At 35.0% G+C, this 16,754-nt stretch overlaps 3 protein-coding genes across 3 annotated transcripts; 1 reads left to right on the top strand and 2 right to left on the bottom strand.

Moving 5' to 3' along the window:
- Positions 1-536: 536 nt before the first annotated feature.
- LOC129902932 (F-box protein SKP2A-like) lies at positions 537-3,857 on the top strand. The gene is made up of 4 exons (XM_055978378.1): positions 537-992; positions 1,935-2,283; positions 2,369-2,510; positions 3,236-3,857. The coding sequence occupies exons 1-4, from the start codon at positions 757-759 to the stop codon at positions 3,601-3,603; spliced, it is 1,095 nt and encodes a 364-aa protein (XP_055834353.1). The 5' UTR covers positions 537-756; the 3' UTR covers positions 3,604-3,857.
- Positions 3,858-5,581: 1,724 nt separating this feature from the next.
- Positions 5,582-11,092, bottom strand: LOC129903047 (chaperone protein dnaJ 10). The gene is made up of 10 exons (XM_055978525.1): positions 10,844-11,092; positions 9,933-9,992; positions 9,744-9,826; positions 9,061-9,214; positions 8,713-8,842; positions 8,260-8,418; positions 7,996-8,174; positions 7,727-7,807; positions 7,429-7,563; positions 5,582-5,868 (listed from the first exon to the last, which is right to left on the bottom strand). Exons 1-10 carry the CDS (start codon positions 10,928-10,930, stop codon positions 5,788-5,790), a joined length of 1,149 nt encoding a protein of 382 aa, XP_055834500.1. The 5' UTR covers positions 10,931-11,092; the 3' UTR covers positions 5,582-5,787.
- Positions 11,093-11,736: 644 nt separating this feature from the next.
- Positions 11,737-15,801, bottom strand: LOC129902961 (F-box/kelch-repeat protein At3g23880-like). Its single transcript, XM_055978424.1, has 2 exons — positions 15,703-15,801; positions 11,737-13,150 (listed from the first exon to the last, which is right to left on the bottom strand). Exon 2 carries the CDS (start codon positions 13,147-13,149, stop codon positions 11,917-11,919), a length of 1,233 nt encoding a protein of 410 aa, XP_055834399.1. The 5' UTR covers position 13,150; positions 15,703-15,801; the 3' UTR covers positions 11,737-11,916.
- Between the last annotated feature and the right edge of the window lie 953 nt (positions 15,802-16,754).

The raw sequence follows: 16,754 nt of genomic DNA, 5'->3' as shown, positions 1-16,754 counted from the left end.
AAATTTTAAATTTATACAAATAAATTCTGAATTTATATAATTGGGAGTTTAATTATACAAATTTTGATTAACTATAACAATGTATATTAATTATTGAAAAAAGTTTACCGCAAGTAGAAATTAACTTAAATTATAACTATGTATATTAATTAACAAATACATTTTTTACTAATTTGTGTCATTTTCCCACGTTTTTACTCCATCCGGCCCATTTTATAATTAACACCTTTTTCTTTTTAATTTATTTTTAAAAAATATTATTTTACTATGAAACAATCTAATTTTAAAATGTCTCTCATATTTTTAATAAAATAATTTATAATTACGTAAGCATATAAAAATTATTTTATATCAAATTTAATTTCTTTTTAAATATCAAGTCAAACGGCCTAACATAAAATTGAACGATCATTTTCATTCATTTTTTATTTCCAAAGCCTTGATTTTTTCTAGAATTTTCTAGGACAGACTTAACTTGTCTGTACAACTTGTGTGATGACACATATTGTTACGTTGCTTCTCCAATGAAACAAAATCCCTTTTTGCCTAGAAATACCCATTTATACATACAGTAGTATAAGCAAGAATCTATCTCTTTTTTCTAGTTCCTTTTTTCCTCTCATCTCTCTGTATTCTTGTTTGAAACAGCAAGAACAGGATACCCTTTTTTGGGCTTTTTCTTCTCTGCCTTGTGTATATATATAGAAGTAGCAGTTTGTGGGTGTATAAAAAGACAAGAACTTTGAGTAGTACCAAATGATAGGGGTTGAAGATTTGAGCTTTGAGAAGCTGATTGTGAACAATAGCAGCAGGGTTGGGGTTTGTAAAATGGGGGGTGGGGTACTGATCAGAGAGTGGAAGGATATACCTATGGAGTTGTTGTTGAGGATTGCTTCACTTGTGGATGATCGGACGGTGATTGTGGCTTCTGGTGTTTGCAGTGGCTGGAGAGATGCAATTTCTTGGGGACTCACTCACCTTTCCCTTTCTTGGTATGACTGGCTTTTCTTGTTTCTTGTTTTCAACAAAAATTCAAGGTTTGTTTAGATTGTCTGCTTTTTCTTGATGTGATTGATAAAGGGCACTTCTTGTTCTTCATTTATCTGTTGAAATCAGGGGAGTCAAGTCAGCAAAAGGCTGAACTTTGTATTCTAGAAGAGTTGAGGGAGATAGGAAAAATCCTTAAACGTTTTATGTATTAAACTATGTTGGTCCTTTTTACCTTGATCAATCTATTTGAGATGTCATATATAATTGATCAACTGGAATAACACATGAGGTTTTCATTGTTTGTTTACTTTTTTTTTTTTGGAAGAAGGGGTTTGTAAATGTTGATGAATGAAGCTTTGAGTTTGGAGTTAAGGTTAGATATTAAAATAGGAATCTTAATAGGTCAGTTGGTTGGCTAACGGACTACATGAACTTTCACGATGTTGGTGAGGGGTCCATTCTCCACCTTGTTATCCCTTCCCGTATTTCCCTTTTAAAAAAAGGTTAGATGTTAAAAGGGTTTGACTGAAGATTTTCCCAATTCGGATTTATAAGTTCAAGACTTGGATGAGCAAGTTAAGTTGAAAAGCTAGTCTTGCACTGGCATCAAGGGATTCAACAGCCCTAACCTTATAGGTATATTATACATGTGTTTGTATTTGAGATGCCCCAAATATGAATATGGTCATAGCATAATGGTTATTGTTCTGCTTTGTGACAAAATTTTACCCTTTTTTTCTGTGTGTTTCATCCTGGACATCTGGAAGTTAAATCTATGTTGTAGTGCTCAGAAACATTGAACATGAGAAGATATAACTTGAATGTGATGTGGCCTCGATTGTGACTGTCAATTTAAAACAGCTGATAACAGCTTATGTTTGTGAGTAAGCTTGTCCTTGTTGATTTGTGCTGTTATATCGGTTTCTAAGTTTTGGTTCCCTCAGGTGCAAGAGGAATATGAACAATTTGGTGCTGGCACTTGCCCCCAAGTTCACGAAGCTGCAGGTTCTAACTCTTAGACAAGATTTACCACAACTTGAGGATGATGGCATTGAGACAATCGCCAATCACTGTCATGAATTGCAAGACCTTGATCTTAGCAAGAGTTTTAAGCTAACTGATCGTTCCCTTTATGCTTTAGCTCACGGCTGTCCAAACCTCACGAAGCTGAATATCAGTGGGTGCTCTGCTTTCAGTGATAGTGCTGTTGCGTACCTCGCTGAGCGTTGCCGAAACCTAAGAGTTTTAAACCTTTGCGGTTGTGTTAAAGCTGCAACTGATAAGGCATTGAAGGTATATGTCTGGACCTCTCAAATGACATAGGAGTACCAAACCATTGTTTCATCTGGACTAAAATGACTCTTATTACTCCTTGTAGGCTATTGGTTATTACTGTAACCGTCTGCAGACTGTAAATCTAGGTTGGTGTGATAAAGTTGGTGATGAAGGTGTAATGAGTTTGGCTTATGGGTGTCCTGATCTTAGAGCCCTTGATCTGTGTGGCTGTGTCCTTATAACAGGTAAAACATGTGTCTGGTTAGGTTTCGTATCTAATCTCTTTCCTTAACAGTGGTATGCTTACTACTACTAAACAGTCTAAACTGAGTCGGATTTGCCCATACTTATTAGGGCAGAAGTTGTATTCGAGTATTCTATAGATTTTATGTAAAAGAAAACAATTTATTCATGTCCTATTAGTAACTAACTGGAAGGATATATTCATGCAAGATATTGTCTTCTAGTAAATGAAGAGTCGAAACATGATTTGGATGCATATGAGGGATTCGAGGGACCTTGCTTTTGATTTTATATCAAATAAACTCCTATGGCTAGTTGTAGTGTCTGAAAATGAATGATGAAATGCATATTAGGCGGTAGAACTTTTTTCTTTCCTTTGGGGGTGTCCAAATTTATGAAGTCTTCCTCAGCCACTGATTGTTAGATGTCTCCTATAGTTCTGTGTGTGGATGTTTCTGTCATAAAATTTCATGATCATTGCTGTCGACCTGTTGGAGCAATGTTTACAAGATAGCAGTGTTCTAAGTAGCTTAGAGGCCTGTGTTTCCTCTCGTTGGCTTATCGAGTGTATTCACATGGGTGTTCTACTGCCTACTTCTTGAGATGGCTATTAGTATCTCCTTTCTCTACTGAAGTTTGTGATAAAGTTGCTGATGTCTCCAATTGGAGTCATTTTTCTTGGTTTAATCATCCATTTAACATGGCTATTATTATCTAATGCCTGCAGATGAGAGTGTGATTGCTTTGGCAAACAATTGCCCTCACTTGAGATCACTCGGTCTATACTTCTGCCAGTACATCACTGACAGGGCAATGTACTCTCTGGCTCAGAGTCGGGTCAAGAACAAGCACGAGATGTGGGCGTCTATGAAGAAGCACAGGTATGAGGACGAAGGGCTTATGAATCTAAACATTAGCCAGTGCACTGCTCTCACACCTCCTGCCGTTCAGGCAGTGTGCGAAGCATTTCCTGCTCTGCACACATGCCCTGAGCGACACTCCCTCATCATTAGCGGCTGCTTGAACTTAACGTCAGTGCACTGCGCATGCTCTGTCCAAGCTCACCGTGCACGCGTTCTCCATCCAGCTCACTGAGTGTTCTATGGAGGAGAAGTTTCTAAGTTTCGAGGCCTTCATAGGGGGAAAGAAGAAAACAAGAGGGCGAGATTAGGTTGAACACAGCCTTGTACATATTCGTTTGTGTAAAAACTATGCTGGACAATCTTGGCTGTATAAGCCAAACAGGTTCTGTTTGTTTAGTCTTTTGGACTGGGAACTTGTTGGTTTATGTCAAACTCTGGACTTCTTTCATGTGTTAAATATTTGGTGTAAGACAATTTCCTGTTTCATATTTCACTATTAAAATATGTAGAAATAACTTTAGAAGAGAAATTCTATTTTCACTCCTAATGAAAAATGCTCCTCATTTCTCCTCTAGGTTATCTTTATGCTGGTATAAGGTGTTTGCTTTCTTGATCAGTTTAAAAATATAGGGGTGGGTTAATCTGTTTATTTTATTAATTCAGTTCATTTTGATCCATTTGCTTCACTTCATTACATGCATTTTAAATTAGTTCAAGAATTTTTTTATATAAATAGTTATAAAAAAAGGGCAGCCCGGTGCACTAAAGCTCCCGCTATGCGCGGGGTTCGGGGAAGGGCCTGACCACAAGGGTCTATTGTACGCAGCCTTGCCTTGCATTTCTGCCAGAGGCTGTTTTCAAGGCTTGGAAATAAGTAAAAATTTAGTTGGTATTTAAATTTAATATAAAACATAAATTCAAATTGAGTAAGAACTGAATAAGAATGACAAATATGTTTACTGAATAAGAATGACAAAAGAAACATATTTCCAGCTTCTGGTATGTGCCTTAGAAATAAGTCATAACAAATAGGGTCGGGTTACGATTTTAGTTTTGATTCATATAAAGCCCAAATAATTTTTCACTTATTTAGTCAGTCTATTTGATACCTCTAATTTACTATATTAGGTTTTGAGAAGGATTTAAGTGTTTAACTTGTGCACAGGGCCCCTCCTCAATTATTAGTATAGTTTAATTGTTATTATAGGTTAGTTATTATTGTTATTATCAGGTTTACCACTAGCTAACTAGTGATGATTGTGTAAATGTTTTCTACGTCACTCTATTTGGATGATTGTTATGTCTATTGTATTGTCATTACCGCAAGGCATAGAGGGGGAGGTCATAAGCGTCTATATCGTAAAATTGATTTTCGACGGAATGAAAAAGACATATGGTAGAATCGTAACCATAGAATACGACCCTAATCGAAATGCATACATTTGTCTCATACACTATGGGGATGGTGGTCTCCACCTCTAGAAGTATTTATATCGTATGGTTTAATCAATATAATATTTTGTTATCGTTTTTCACATCAACAATTTGAATTGATGAACCTACCAGAAAAATAAGATATGGAGTAGAATTATTATAAAAAAGGAGGGTAAAAAATAAAACTATAAAGTAAAGAAAGAATGATAAAAAAATGTTAAGATAACGATGTTATAATATCAAATCGATCGTTACACAAAATATGATTTTTCGTTGTTACCTAATAATGAATTTAAATAATAAAATTTAAGTAAAAATTAAAATAAAAATGCTATTTAACTAACAATACAATATAACATAACGCGTAACTACCATACAAAGAAGTTAATGACGTACGTGAGAAAAGATGTTATTTCTAGAAATTACAGTAATCAGATAGGTGATGTAATAGACATGTGAACATATAGTTCTAAAATTTAGTAGTATTACTTTTTAGCAAATTGAAAGTACTCTAAAATTAGTAAATGATAGTGGTTATTGCCTAGTAGAACTTTGTTTCGGATTTTAGTAATATTTTCCCTTTTATGTCACAGTTTTACTAAAAATAAAGAAATTAATAATTTTACATAATCTAATAAAAACCATCAGAAAGAAAGATAATTCAACAAACTTCTATAATTGTAGAAACAAGGAGTTGCGTGTTGTTTCAGATTTATTATGTGTTAAAATAAAGATTCCAGGTGAATGACATACAAAATAAAAATAAAATTTGTATAATCATTTAAAACAACCATAGTATTTCATTACATGTTTTTCCAATTACAAAACAAGCTGCACAAATAATATTGGCTTACGCCTTTCTGAGTTTTTCCAATATCCGTAATGCGATAATTAATTAGTTAAAAGCTAAATTTTAGGGGCGAAATCGAAGCCAAGAAAATTAGTTCATGTCATGAAGATCGATATGAAAGGGCGTTGAATATCATTTGCCTTTGTATACAATTTCTTCATCATCCACATCAAACGCTGGATTACATAGACATCTAAAGAGTCTACCAATTCCCTACAATATGAAAAGACAAAAAAGGAAAAAAAATAGGTTAGAAATTATGTATCAAAGACTAATGTTTTAACATACTTCCTTAGCTTTTACTAGCATTGAGGCTTTTTTTTTTCAGAACCTTGTTATTTTTACGCTGTCTTTTCACCAAAGGCGCTTGAATAAGACTATTATTTATCAAAAAACTCATTATTTTGATTAATAGTAAAATTTATAACGGAAGGGTTAAAGGCGAGTGAATTAGGGTCGATCATGCTCCTTTTCTTTTGGGCTGAATCGATAGAGTATCATAGAAAGCAAGAACGTAAATTGCACAAAGTTTTGTGAGAAGATTTAATTATAGGCCCAAAAGCCAATTCTATGCTCCAGTTCAGAAGTCAGTTCACGAGGCTCTAGAGAGAGTCCCTCGATCGCTTAATCGGCAAGGAGATCTTATTCCATCACGAGGCCGGCCCGCTGGGCCTAATCGTTCCAAATATCAAGCCTCTGCCACTCGTTGAACGCCCAATGCTGGCCCTAGGCCACGCGCCGTCCATTGAGTTCCCAAAATGCGTATGGATACCTTAGACACTCCTTAGAGGTGGCAAGGCAAGCACTTGAGGTTCCCCTCAAGGCAAAACACTTGGGGTGGTCCACTACCAATACGCCCAGGGAGGGTTGGTCTATCACCATTCATACCCCCCTTGCATATGTTTTAAATATATAAACTCAAGTGTCAGGGGGAGTAGACATATATTTGCCAGAAAATCATAACAGGTGTTTCCGATCTCATCCGAACTCCAATTCAGGTGTCGTTTGTTCCTAGCAACTCCTATTAACCTCCTCCACACCTCCATGAAGTTTCATCCCATTCTCATACTCGTGGAATGAGTTATAGCCTGTGGAACCTTCGGCTAATTATGACAATGCCACTGCTCCTTTCACCTGAAATCCTGAGATTCCAACTATTGCTTAAGAACGTATGGTACTGAATCTTGTGTTACATATGTGGCCGTTGCCCATAGGGTAGACCCTTGGACTCACCCCAAGTCCTTGATAAACTCCTAGGAAAGGCAATACAACATCTTTAGATGGTCGTTGCCTTCCGCATTGCCCTTCTACTAGGTGCACATCCTTATGGGCGCTAAGGCTTAATGAATGTAGCTCGTAACATTCCATGCGTCTGACTCCAATTTGTCTACTTACTAGGCTCGGATTCTACCCCATACAAATACCTATCCAATAGGTCAGTAAACTTATTCTCCCTCATTCATGCAAGAAGTAGGTTGGATTTTAAATTTGGGATAAATTTCAATCAACAGAAATTTCCTCTTTGCATGATCTGATCTGAAACTATCTTTTTTGGCCCAAATAGCACTCTAAGCTTGTGAACTCTTCCTCCCAAAGGAAGGATATGTCATATTAATATGCATATTCACCAAATGACAGTTTCTGAAATCAGTTCTTAGCTAAAACATTAAGGGACCAATTTCTAATATTGCCACATCAACCTAATGTCTCTAAAAATCATTGTTTTCAAAGATATATACTTAGTGAAAGAGTAAATGGAAGCAAAAAGAGAACCTGTGTGAGTAGAGGAGTTCTATAATTTAGTGTTCTTGGTGAATCTTCCTCATCATCACTGCTATCTGAACTGGTTTCATCACCATTTATATCACCTATTGTCTTCTTTTTTGATGTTCCAACACACTTCTCCCTCTATAGAATAAAAAGGAAAAATGCAAAATTTCATCAAATACAAAACTGTCTTAATACATGAAAGTGCAAAAACTTAAGTAGGCTGAATTAGTAGCTCAATAGCCAACAAGACATGTGTTTAGAAGGTAAATGACAGCACTTCACAAGCTATGCTTAATCCTACCTCAAATATTTTCCCCAAAATCTTTAAAGCCATCGCGCGTTTCTTGAGTTCTTCCTTCTTCACATTGCCTTCTTGTAGCACCTGAAAGATTAATCAGAAGTAACTCAAAGAGATATCAAGAATAAGCCTGTGAAACGTAGCAACATTAGCAAAGGATGCATAGGCAAGTGAGAAGAGCTAGTAGGGTTGAATGGAATTTGAAGATAAACAATAGTTTGGATAAACATAGAACTGATATGAGAAAGGGATAATTTTGATCCAAGGCTTACCAGTTGGCAAACATGTAAAAGAGTTACTTCAATGTCTACAACGTTTAGTTTCCACAACGAATTCATTAATGTTTCTCTGTTTAATCTTAGATGTGATTCAACGTCATTTTCAGGGCCACTACCATCCATTTTAAACTGGCGACGAACATCTTCTTGAAGTTGTAGCAGTTGAAAAGCACCTATAAAACATTGTAGTCCACCACATCAAAGATACAGAAATGACAATATAGGGAGTGGATCTTTAGTGAGATAATGTAAGCATACCTTTTGCTGCTGTAAGCTGTGACTTCCAGAAATGACCTTTGTTGCGAACCCACTCGGCCACGAATGGAACTCCCAAGTAAATTGCTTTCTTTCCAAGCTCTTGTGCTGCCTGTCTTGTGTATATGTATCCAATAGTTTGAAGAATCTCATCTCCAAATGCTGTTTACAGAAAACAAAAGCACACATATGTTTGATGGATGAAGAAAAGAAAAGGTTTCGTCTTGTAAAACTAGAATAGGAAAAAATGGAGAATTTTTTCAGAGAATGGGAAACTGTACCACTTAAAAACTGCTCAACACAGGTACGCGAAGTTGATGAATAATTCAATGGAACCAAAAGTTAGAGAAATGAAATTGGTGTATTCCAGCAATGCATATAGCAGATTAAATTGACATGATGTAAAATTAAGAGCAATCACTAGAAGAAACACAAGAGAAGTAGTGAGTTGTTGACCTGCTTGTGAAAGCCGTTCAGCTTCAGATTCTACATGACGTATAAATTCCACTCTGTCACCACGGACATACTGTTGAAGAAAATCTTTGAGTATTCTAGCAAGCTTTTCTTCCCTTTCCTTTTGGACACCCTTCATAACATAGTTCTATTATAGTGAATCAACTGTAAAAAAGTAATATGTGAACCAAAAAAGAAACAAGATATGTTCATTTTATCTTTTGACCATTTTAGTCCTAGATAGAGATATCAAACATATCTTAATTTTTCTTGATAGATTTTTTCAATCAAACTTCCAAAAAGTTGAGACATATATTATTTGAATGTTGATGAACTTCATGACATACTTGCCTTGAGTCTATCATGGAGCTTTTCAGGGTTATCGTTTTCGCTGAATAATTCAGAGGAAGCCATTGACGCCACAGATAGATGTCCGATGTAGTCTTCAAAAAGTTCGCTCCCAAAGAGGAGTGCAAACACAGCAGTTGGATCAAGCATAGTTTCCCTACAAAGAAGACCTCATATTAGTATTGATGATAATAGAAAACATATCTTTTTCATAGAAATTTGTGTATTGGCAAACTACTTGCATTTAATTATCATCTTAAAAAACTGCCTAGAGATGTACAAATTGGTTGAATCAATAGGCCATATAAAGTCTTTCCACCTATGAATGGACAAATCTTTTGCTTGGAAACACTTAAGGGGTCGTTTGGTTTCTGGCTGGGAAGAGAGTTATTCATGTATTAAAACTAACAAAGTTAATACCATGCATTCAGCCCACTGCACACCAAGTACGGTGTTTGCTTATCATTTTACAATCCCACATAAATAAAATATGTATACATTATGAGTCAATTTGTGTATTATTTTATGCAGGGTAGAAGATGGAATAACTAAACCTTGCATGACTAATTCATGTATCACTAATACTTGCATAACTCTAACCAACAACTAAACGACCTCGTAAAATTCAGAACTCTGAACCTAAAACAGGCCTTTTTCTAGGGTAGAAGCAACACTAGAAAGATTACCTGGAGACACATGACTTTCCATTTTGATCATATACATTTCTCTGTAACGGATCACTCAAAACCTGATATGCCTCTCCTAATTCCTGTTTTTTACAATTTAAAAACATCAAAAAATAATAAATAGATACTCTTTTGCCTAAATTTTACAGAAAAGTAAAATATAAAATAAGCAACAAGCAATGTGCTTGCCTGAAATCTTTGTGCAGCAAGAGGATCATCTGGATTTTTATCAGGGTGAACCTGCCTGGCCTGCACCACAAGATTAAAAAAACAGATTTCCAATATCATTTAACAAGCACAAGAAATTGTTCTTTTCATTTTTACGTTTTTGTTTCTAGTTTTTTATTTTATTTTAAATGAGAGACTAAATTGCTTTCTCAAATTGCTTTGAGATGCTATTTTTGAACCAAGGGTCTATCAAAAACAATCTGTCTACCTTGATGAGGTAGGGGGTAAGGTGTGCGTACATCTTAACCTCATCAGACCCTACATGTGTGATTACACTAGGTATGCATATTGTAGAAGATAAACCAAATTCCCACATTACCAAATCCGGGAAACATTTTGTGCTTGTTCGATGCTTGTCTAGATTCAGCTAATACTTAAAACTCTCACATATCTTAAATCCTTTATCTAAACTGCATCAAAATTGAACACAAAACAATTCCTCTCAACAGATCAAAAAGGATGAGACTTTTTCCACCACCATTTGTACTTCAAATCAAAATGAAAGTTGATGAAGCAAATCTTCAATTCCAATACAAACATCCCAAGAATTATACTACTTGGATCCACTTTTCAAATTATAAAAGTTTAAACAGATGAAACTTAAACAATACTCCCTTCGTCTCAATTTATGTGACACAGTTGGAATTTTGTTCTTTAATTGTTAATTATTGTGAATTAAGTGCTTTTTACATAGTTTTCAAATACATATAAATTTTACATCAATAAACTTCAAAAACTTACGTGTCCGAATTCACCGTCACAGTTTAAAAGTTTGAATCTCGAAATTCCACCGTAAATTAGATCAACCCCAACACTCAGAAAAGCTACACAAAATTCAAACATAGAAAGTAAAAATAAAGAAGTTTAATAACCTTGAGATAATAGGCCTTGCGAATTTCCTCTTCAGATGCTAAAGAACTTACGCTAAGAACATCATAATACTCTGTCTCTTTCACCATTTTCTCTTCTTTTTCCGAAATCCCAATTAACAAAAACTACTCTTTTACCTCTTCCAATACGAGGATTACCTCTTTTTTTTTCGCGACAAGTTCTCTTCTAAAATCTTAATGCAGGTTCGGAAAACCACTTGACTGTAAGGAAAGGAAAAATAAAACTCTCAAATTTCTATGATCAAGAAAACTTGTAAGGAAAAAAGAAGAATGAAAAAAGGAGGGGGGTGGGGTGGGGTGTTTTAGAGGGGGTGGGGTATTATGAAAAGAATATCACAGAATAAGAGAGTGCCCCCACGAGACAAAGCTGCCTTTCCAGTTCTGATCAACAAATTAATTAAGGCTTTTCGCGGGAGAAAAACACTATTTTAACTGTCACTTGGTGGCTTTCATCATTTGACCAACTATCTTTTGAAACTTCCCCTTTTTTTTTTTGGTATGGGCTGTGGGATTTTTTCTCTTCTTTAATGGGCTTTATTTTTATGGGGGCCCATGGTATCTTGGACCTACCTTATCATATTGTCTAGTCACTCACTTGAAGCAATTGCATGAACTTTTTCAAGTTGACCAAAATATAGATATAGATGCAAAGCACTTAAAATGTATGTTGCTTGGACTCTTCAAAAATGTCAACAAGTGCATGTTAAATACTTCAAAAGTAGTGTATTTTTTGAAGAATTCGACATGGACATGGCATCAAAAGTGAAAGAGTGCGCGCAACTTAGCTTAAAATGTCTTAGTCCAAAGCAATGCTCCTTGACAGTTGACACCATAAACAATTAGAGGCTAGAGTAGATAGCAAAATACCATATCTGCTTTTTATTCAATAATAATACAAAGATGACAATTTTAAGCTCAAACACAATGTTATAGAAGGTAAGATAAGAGCTAAAGTCATAATATTACAGGTAATTCGGTTTTTTTCTGTTTTTTCAATTTTTATCACTACAATATTCTGTGTTCCAAATATTTAAGTTCATCATTCGAAACCAGGTTTAATCAAAATAGTGTGCAGCCCTAACAGTGAACAGAAGCTTGCTATCTATTGGTATGCTATAGAAGAAGTGTTCAATTTGCTCGATTGCATTATCCTCGCCCTGAGTCTCGTTTCCTCTCTTTATTGGAGCCAGGCTCTCCTTGTAATTGAAAACCCAACAGCCAGCAATGCTAAGGTCCAGCTGAAATCCAAGATCTGTAACTTGTCTTGTTGTAGGGTCATATAGAACCAGCTGTGAAGTTTCTGTGATCTCGAGAACCATCTTATCGTTATCCCAGATGTTGCGAGGCCAATGAGCATCTATATGAGGTTGAACAGTAAGAACTTTGGACCAATTTCCCTCTTGTTTCAGTACCCACACATCATATATGGATGTCATTGGTTTGCCAGGGTCACCGGTTAACATAGCAAGTGAGTCGCCATGCAATGTAAGCGTCCCCCAATGTTCACTTGGAATATCTGGGACTTGCATCTCCCCAAACTGTTCGCTGCCCATGTCAAATGAGCGAATCCTATAGATCTCATCTAGGCCCCTAGAAAGCCAATAATAAACCCCGTTGAGATAAGTGGCATCAAGTGGTGCAGATAAGGTAGAACTGGAAGGGAAATCTGGAGTTAGGTTCTTCCATGAGTTGTTGCATGAGGAATAGACACAAGCATAGACATGAGGGTAAACGCCCTGTCCCGGTTCATCCCAGAATACTCGAATCCATACAACCTTATAATCTTGAGTCAACAGGTCAAATCCCAATCCGAACTGATGATCATGGTCTGAGAAAAAGTACTCAATCTCAAAAGGCGCAGGAGGCAGAGGCCTGAACTCTCTGGTGGCAGGATTCCATAAACCCAAGCGGACATCGTCTCCATAAAACTTCTTCTGCACTAAGAATAAGCCATCAACTGGGCCAGCAACACACGTGAAATCAGAGACCCTCGGAAGCTGAAGGAGAGTTTTTTGTTCAGGGGTCACACCTGGAACAATTTCTTCAGGGAGCAAGGAGAATACAACAGACTTTACAATGGCATGTCCTTCATGTGCTACTTTCAAGTTACAAACGAGGAGACGGGTATGATTGTTCTTGTGATGAAAATGCTTTTCTATGAAACTCGGACTTTTGATGAGAGCATACCAATGCTTGCACACACATTTGAAACGCAAGAGTGATTCCACTGGCAACCTCAATAGAATATCAACTACAAGATCTACTGGTAAAGAACGATGACTATCCATACTGGTGGAAATATAAGCAGAATGAGACAACTTACAAACATATTGAAAGAGGACAGATCTAGAAAACATGCATCAATAGAACACGAAGTGCAACAAAAAAGATCAAGCAGCAGCATTATCATGTGAAGCAAAAAGGGGAAGTTACACATTTGACCGCTCGGCCACAAATATTTATATCCGCAAGCCAATACACATATATTATGGGTATACATATTTTTAAAAATATTTTGACAAAATTTCTTGTCGATCAATCTGGGAGAAAAGATTGAAAATAGTTTCTTATGTTTGCTTCTGACTCAAAGTCATCCCTTTTCTATGGTGCAGTAATAGTCCTTTAAGTTTCAAGTATTAGTAGGGGTGTGAAAAAACCGAACTGACCGATAAATCGAACCGAAAAAAGTGTTATTGATTCATTGCTATTGGGTTATTGGGTTAACGGTTATTTAATGGTTTTATGAAAAATATTTATTGGGTTATCAGTTCTTTATTGTTTTTTTAATATTGGGTTATTGAATAAACCGATAACCCATTAAGACTATAATAATTCACTATTTTAATTTTTACTCATACATAAATATCAAAGTATCAAACAAAAGATATTAGTATAATCACTATATCATATCAGTACCCTACACAATTCATAGTTCATACTATTTCACTGTTCATATTGTATTTACCCTTTAAACTTTATAGTATTACTTAAGGTTCACAATGTCAAAATATAAAAGAACTAAGAACGACGGTAGCTACGATATGCAACGACAACGGCAAGGATTGTGAATTGTGAGTATTCACAACAAGAACGTCTGATTTGCTTGTTTTGTTGTATGCTTGTATCGCGTCAAATTGTTGGAGAAGTCGTATATTTATTTTGAAAGCATTTTCTTATTGGTTAAATTGAAAACCGAACCATTAAAGACCAAAAATCGATAAACCGAAAATTGATAACTAATATCTTATTGATTTGGTTATTGGTTTAATGTATTTAAAAACCGATAAACCGAACCGATCATACTTAAAACCGAACTGAAACAACCGATACACACCCTAAGTATTAGTGAACTTTTAGTCTCCTCACTAACATCCGTTTACTCATTAACGGTTTGATCCTCTACACATCCATTTATGGCCTCCTCTGTATATTTTCTGGTACAAAATAAATTACTTCTTAGATTTATCTTAGCAATTGCAGATGAGTCTTCATTTGTACTTATTTATTTTTTGGCTCGCGTCGTCATTGTTTGGTGTGCACCATTCAAGATTTGCTAATTCTTTAACTTTCTCCTCTATTTTCCATAAGCAATTAATCAGCTGACCAAGTCTTTGGGTTTTGCCTGAATAAAAGTTTCTTGTTCTTTGCCTATATATCTAGAGCATAATCAAAGAATTAAAAAAGAAAAAGAAAAAAGGAAAAATGTAATACATGCTTAGTCTTCGTGTATCAATATCTCAAAGTAGCATCGGATAAAGGGTGTGTTCCATAGAAAATAGTTTCTAATCAAACATTTTCTTTGGGAAAATAAGTTTCATATGTGACACTTCAAATGAAGAAAATGACTTTCGTAGGGAAAACAAGTTTCATTGTGACATTTCAATTGATTATGTCCTCCCACTTTGTAAGACACCACATCTTCACCCAACTCCTGTAGCTCCCACGCCCACTACCCCCACCTCCGCCTCTCATAATATTTATTTAGATTATACATAAATACTTTTAGGCTAATACTATTATTTTTCTGCTTATATACCGAACACAAGAAAATATATAGGAATCTCACTTATTTTCCAAGAAATATTTTTCAAAAACATATATTTCTTGGTACCGAACACACCCAAAGTTCCAATGTTGTCGGATAATATATTTATTTTGAAATTGGCACCGAAGAATAAAACACTATGTAAAACGAAAAAAAGTGCAAATCAAAGGACCAAACTGATGTGTCTTTGTTTGTGGAATAATGGGTAAGACTTTAACAAAGCTTCTTAGTTAATAGTATTCTGTTCTTGTAATTTCTAAGCACTTGAACTACAACTAAAAATTCCAGAATATAAATCTGGATGTTAAAAAGTAAACATGAGACTAAAAGTTCACTAATACTCAAAATTTGGAGGACTATTAGTGCATCATATAAAAGAAAATGGATGATTTTGAGTCTAAAGTAAGAAATAAAAGACTATTTTGGATCTCTTCTTTCAATTTGGGCTGAAATGGGTTGGACTGATCAGTAATCAGCCAAATTCAGAGGAGACTAGTAAAGTAGTCATGTGGTTTTCTAGTCTTTTTCATTAGCCAATCAATGATTATTTTTGGGCAGCTGAGCTACATATCTAAGTTAGCATATAGATCAATTTTGCAGGTAACTTAAGGAGCATGAAACAGTAAATATCCTTTTCGACTAATATCAATCTCAAGTTTAAGTTACCCAATATTGAAATGTGAAAGATGGAAAGAAATAAAAAGAATTAGCATAAACAGAAACAAAGGCAGCAAACCTCTATATTACCAAATAGGACAAATTCCAAGTCAAATTCAAAAATAATCTGAAATCGAACCTTAGAAGCTGATGAAGAAGAAGTAGGTGAAAATATCTTAACACTTGCTTATCTCTGTGCTGCAAAGTTTTAGTGCCCTTTAGTGCCTAACCCTTAACCACCCAATGGGCTTGTTTCATTTATATGTATATTAGCTTTTTAAAGGCTCAAGTCAACAATCCTTGCATTCTATTTGGACGATGGTTTTTCATGATTTCATAATATATGGTACTGTATAATATGATATGGTACAATATAATATTATATTTGGATAGACTGTATGATTTGCTATTGTTTAATAATAATTTTGTTGTTTGGTGTGACTGTATGATACTTTATTGAAACTAATAAATTTATGAAAAGTCCTTAATTATTATAAATATTAAATTTATCATTTTCCACTCTAATCTTACATCCTAAATTAGTCACAATCACAATTATAATATTTTCTAAGGCTAAAATTGAATGATAAAATTAAAGTTGTCCGCATAAGGCCCTGTTTGGTCACAAGTATTCTTAGGAAAAATTTGGGAAAAACTTGAGAAATGGTGTTTGAGCATACAACTTGACAAATATATTTGGCAACATCCCAAGTGTAGATGTTTATTTTAGACTTGATTATGTAATCTTTATAAAATAGAAAAGTTGTTTGATTCTAGTAATCTTTGTAAAACATGAAGCTTATATATATATTAAGCCCTTGATTCTAGGCTAAATAGCTAGTAATTAGTTCTTTCCATGTATTGTAACTTAGCAGTAGCTATATGTTGATGTACATGCCTCCTTTGAGAAATAACTGAATAAAAAAGGAACTATTCTACTTAAGATTTGAACTTGGTATCAGAGCCATGAGTAAATTTGATGCTTCCGACTCTGCCTTGATTATCATTCAATCTGAAAATTCTTCTTTCAATGCAAGGATTATTCTAAATGAAAAAAAAAAATATGTGGTCTCAAATCATAGAGATGCACGTTGCGGAAAAAGAAAAACTCTCGTTTATTCGTGGGAGTACACAACTACCTATTGAAAAAGATGAAGGATATGAGAAGTGGTACACAGACAATCAAAAGGT

This window comes from Solanum dulcamara, chromosome 9 (genome assembly GCF_947179165.1).
Source record: "Solanum dulcamara chromosome 9, daSolDulc1.2, whole genome shotgun sequence".
Lineage (NCBI taxonomy): Eukaryota > Viridiplantae > Streptophyta > Magnoliopsida > Solanales > Solanaceae > Solanum > Solanum dulcamara.
This window is presented reverse-complemented; position numbering and strand designations above follow the sequence as displayed.

What these genes read in the sequence shown, in the direction of transcription:
- LOC129902961 (XM_055978424.1), bottom strand. Translation starts at nt 13,149, where the DNA reads ATGGATAGTCATCGTTCTTTACCAGTAGATCTTGTAGTTGATATTCTA.
- LOC129902932 (XM_055978378.1), top strand. Translation starts at nt 757, where the DNA reads ATGATAGGGGTTGAAGATTTGAGCTTTGAGAAGCTGATTGTGAACAAT. An exon ending in ACTCACCTTTCCCTTTCTTG is followed by an intron (nt 993 to 1,934) that starts GTATGACTGGCT and finishes TGGTTCCCTCAG; the next exon opens with GTGCAAGAGGAATATGAACA. An exon ending in CAACTGATAAGGCATTGAAG is followed by an intron (nt 2,284 to 2,368) that starts GTATATGTCTGG and finishes TACTCCTTGTAG; the next exon opens with GCTATTGGTTATTACTGTAA.
- LOC129903047 (XM_055978525.1), bottom strand. Translation starts at nt 10,930, where the DNA reads ATGGTGAAAGAGACAGAGTATTATGATGTTCTTAGCGTAAGTTCTTTA. An exon ending in TGAACGGCTTTCACAAGCAG is followed by an intron (nt 8,419 to 8,712) that starts GTCAACAACTCA and finishes TTCTGTAAACAG; the next exon opens with CATTTGGAGATGAGATTCTT. An exon ending in TTTTGGGGAAAATATTTGAG is followed by an intron (nt 7,564 to 7,726) that starts GTAGGATTAAGC and finishes TTTATTCTATAG; the next exon opens with AGGGAGAAGTGTGTTGGAAC.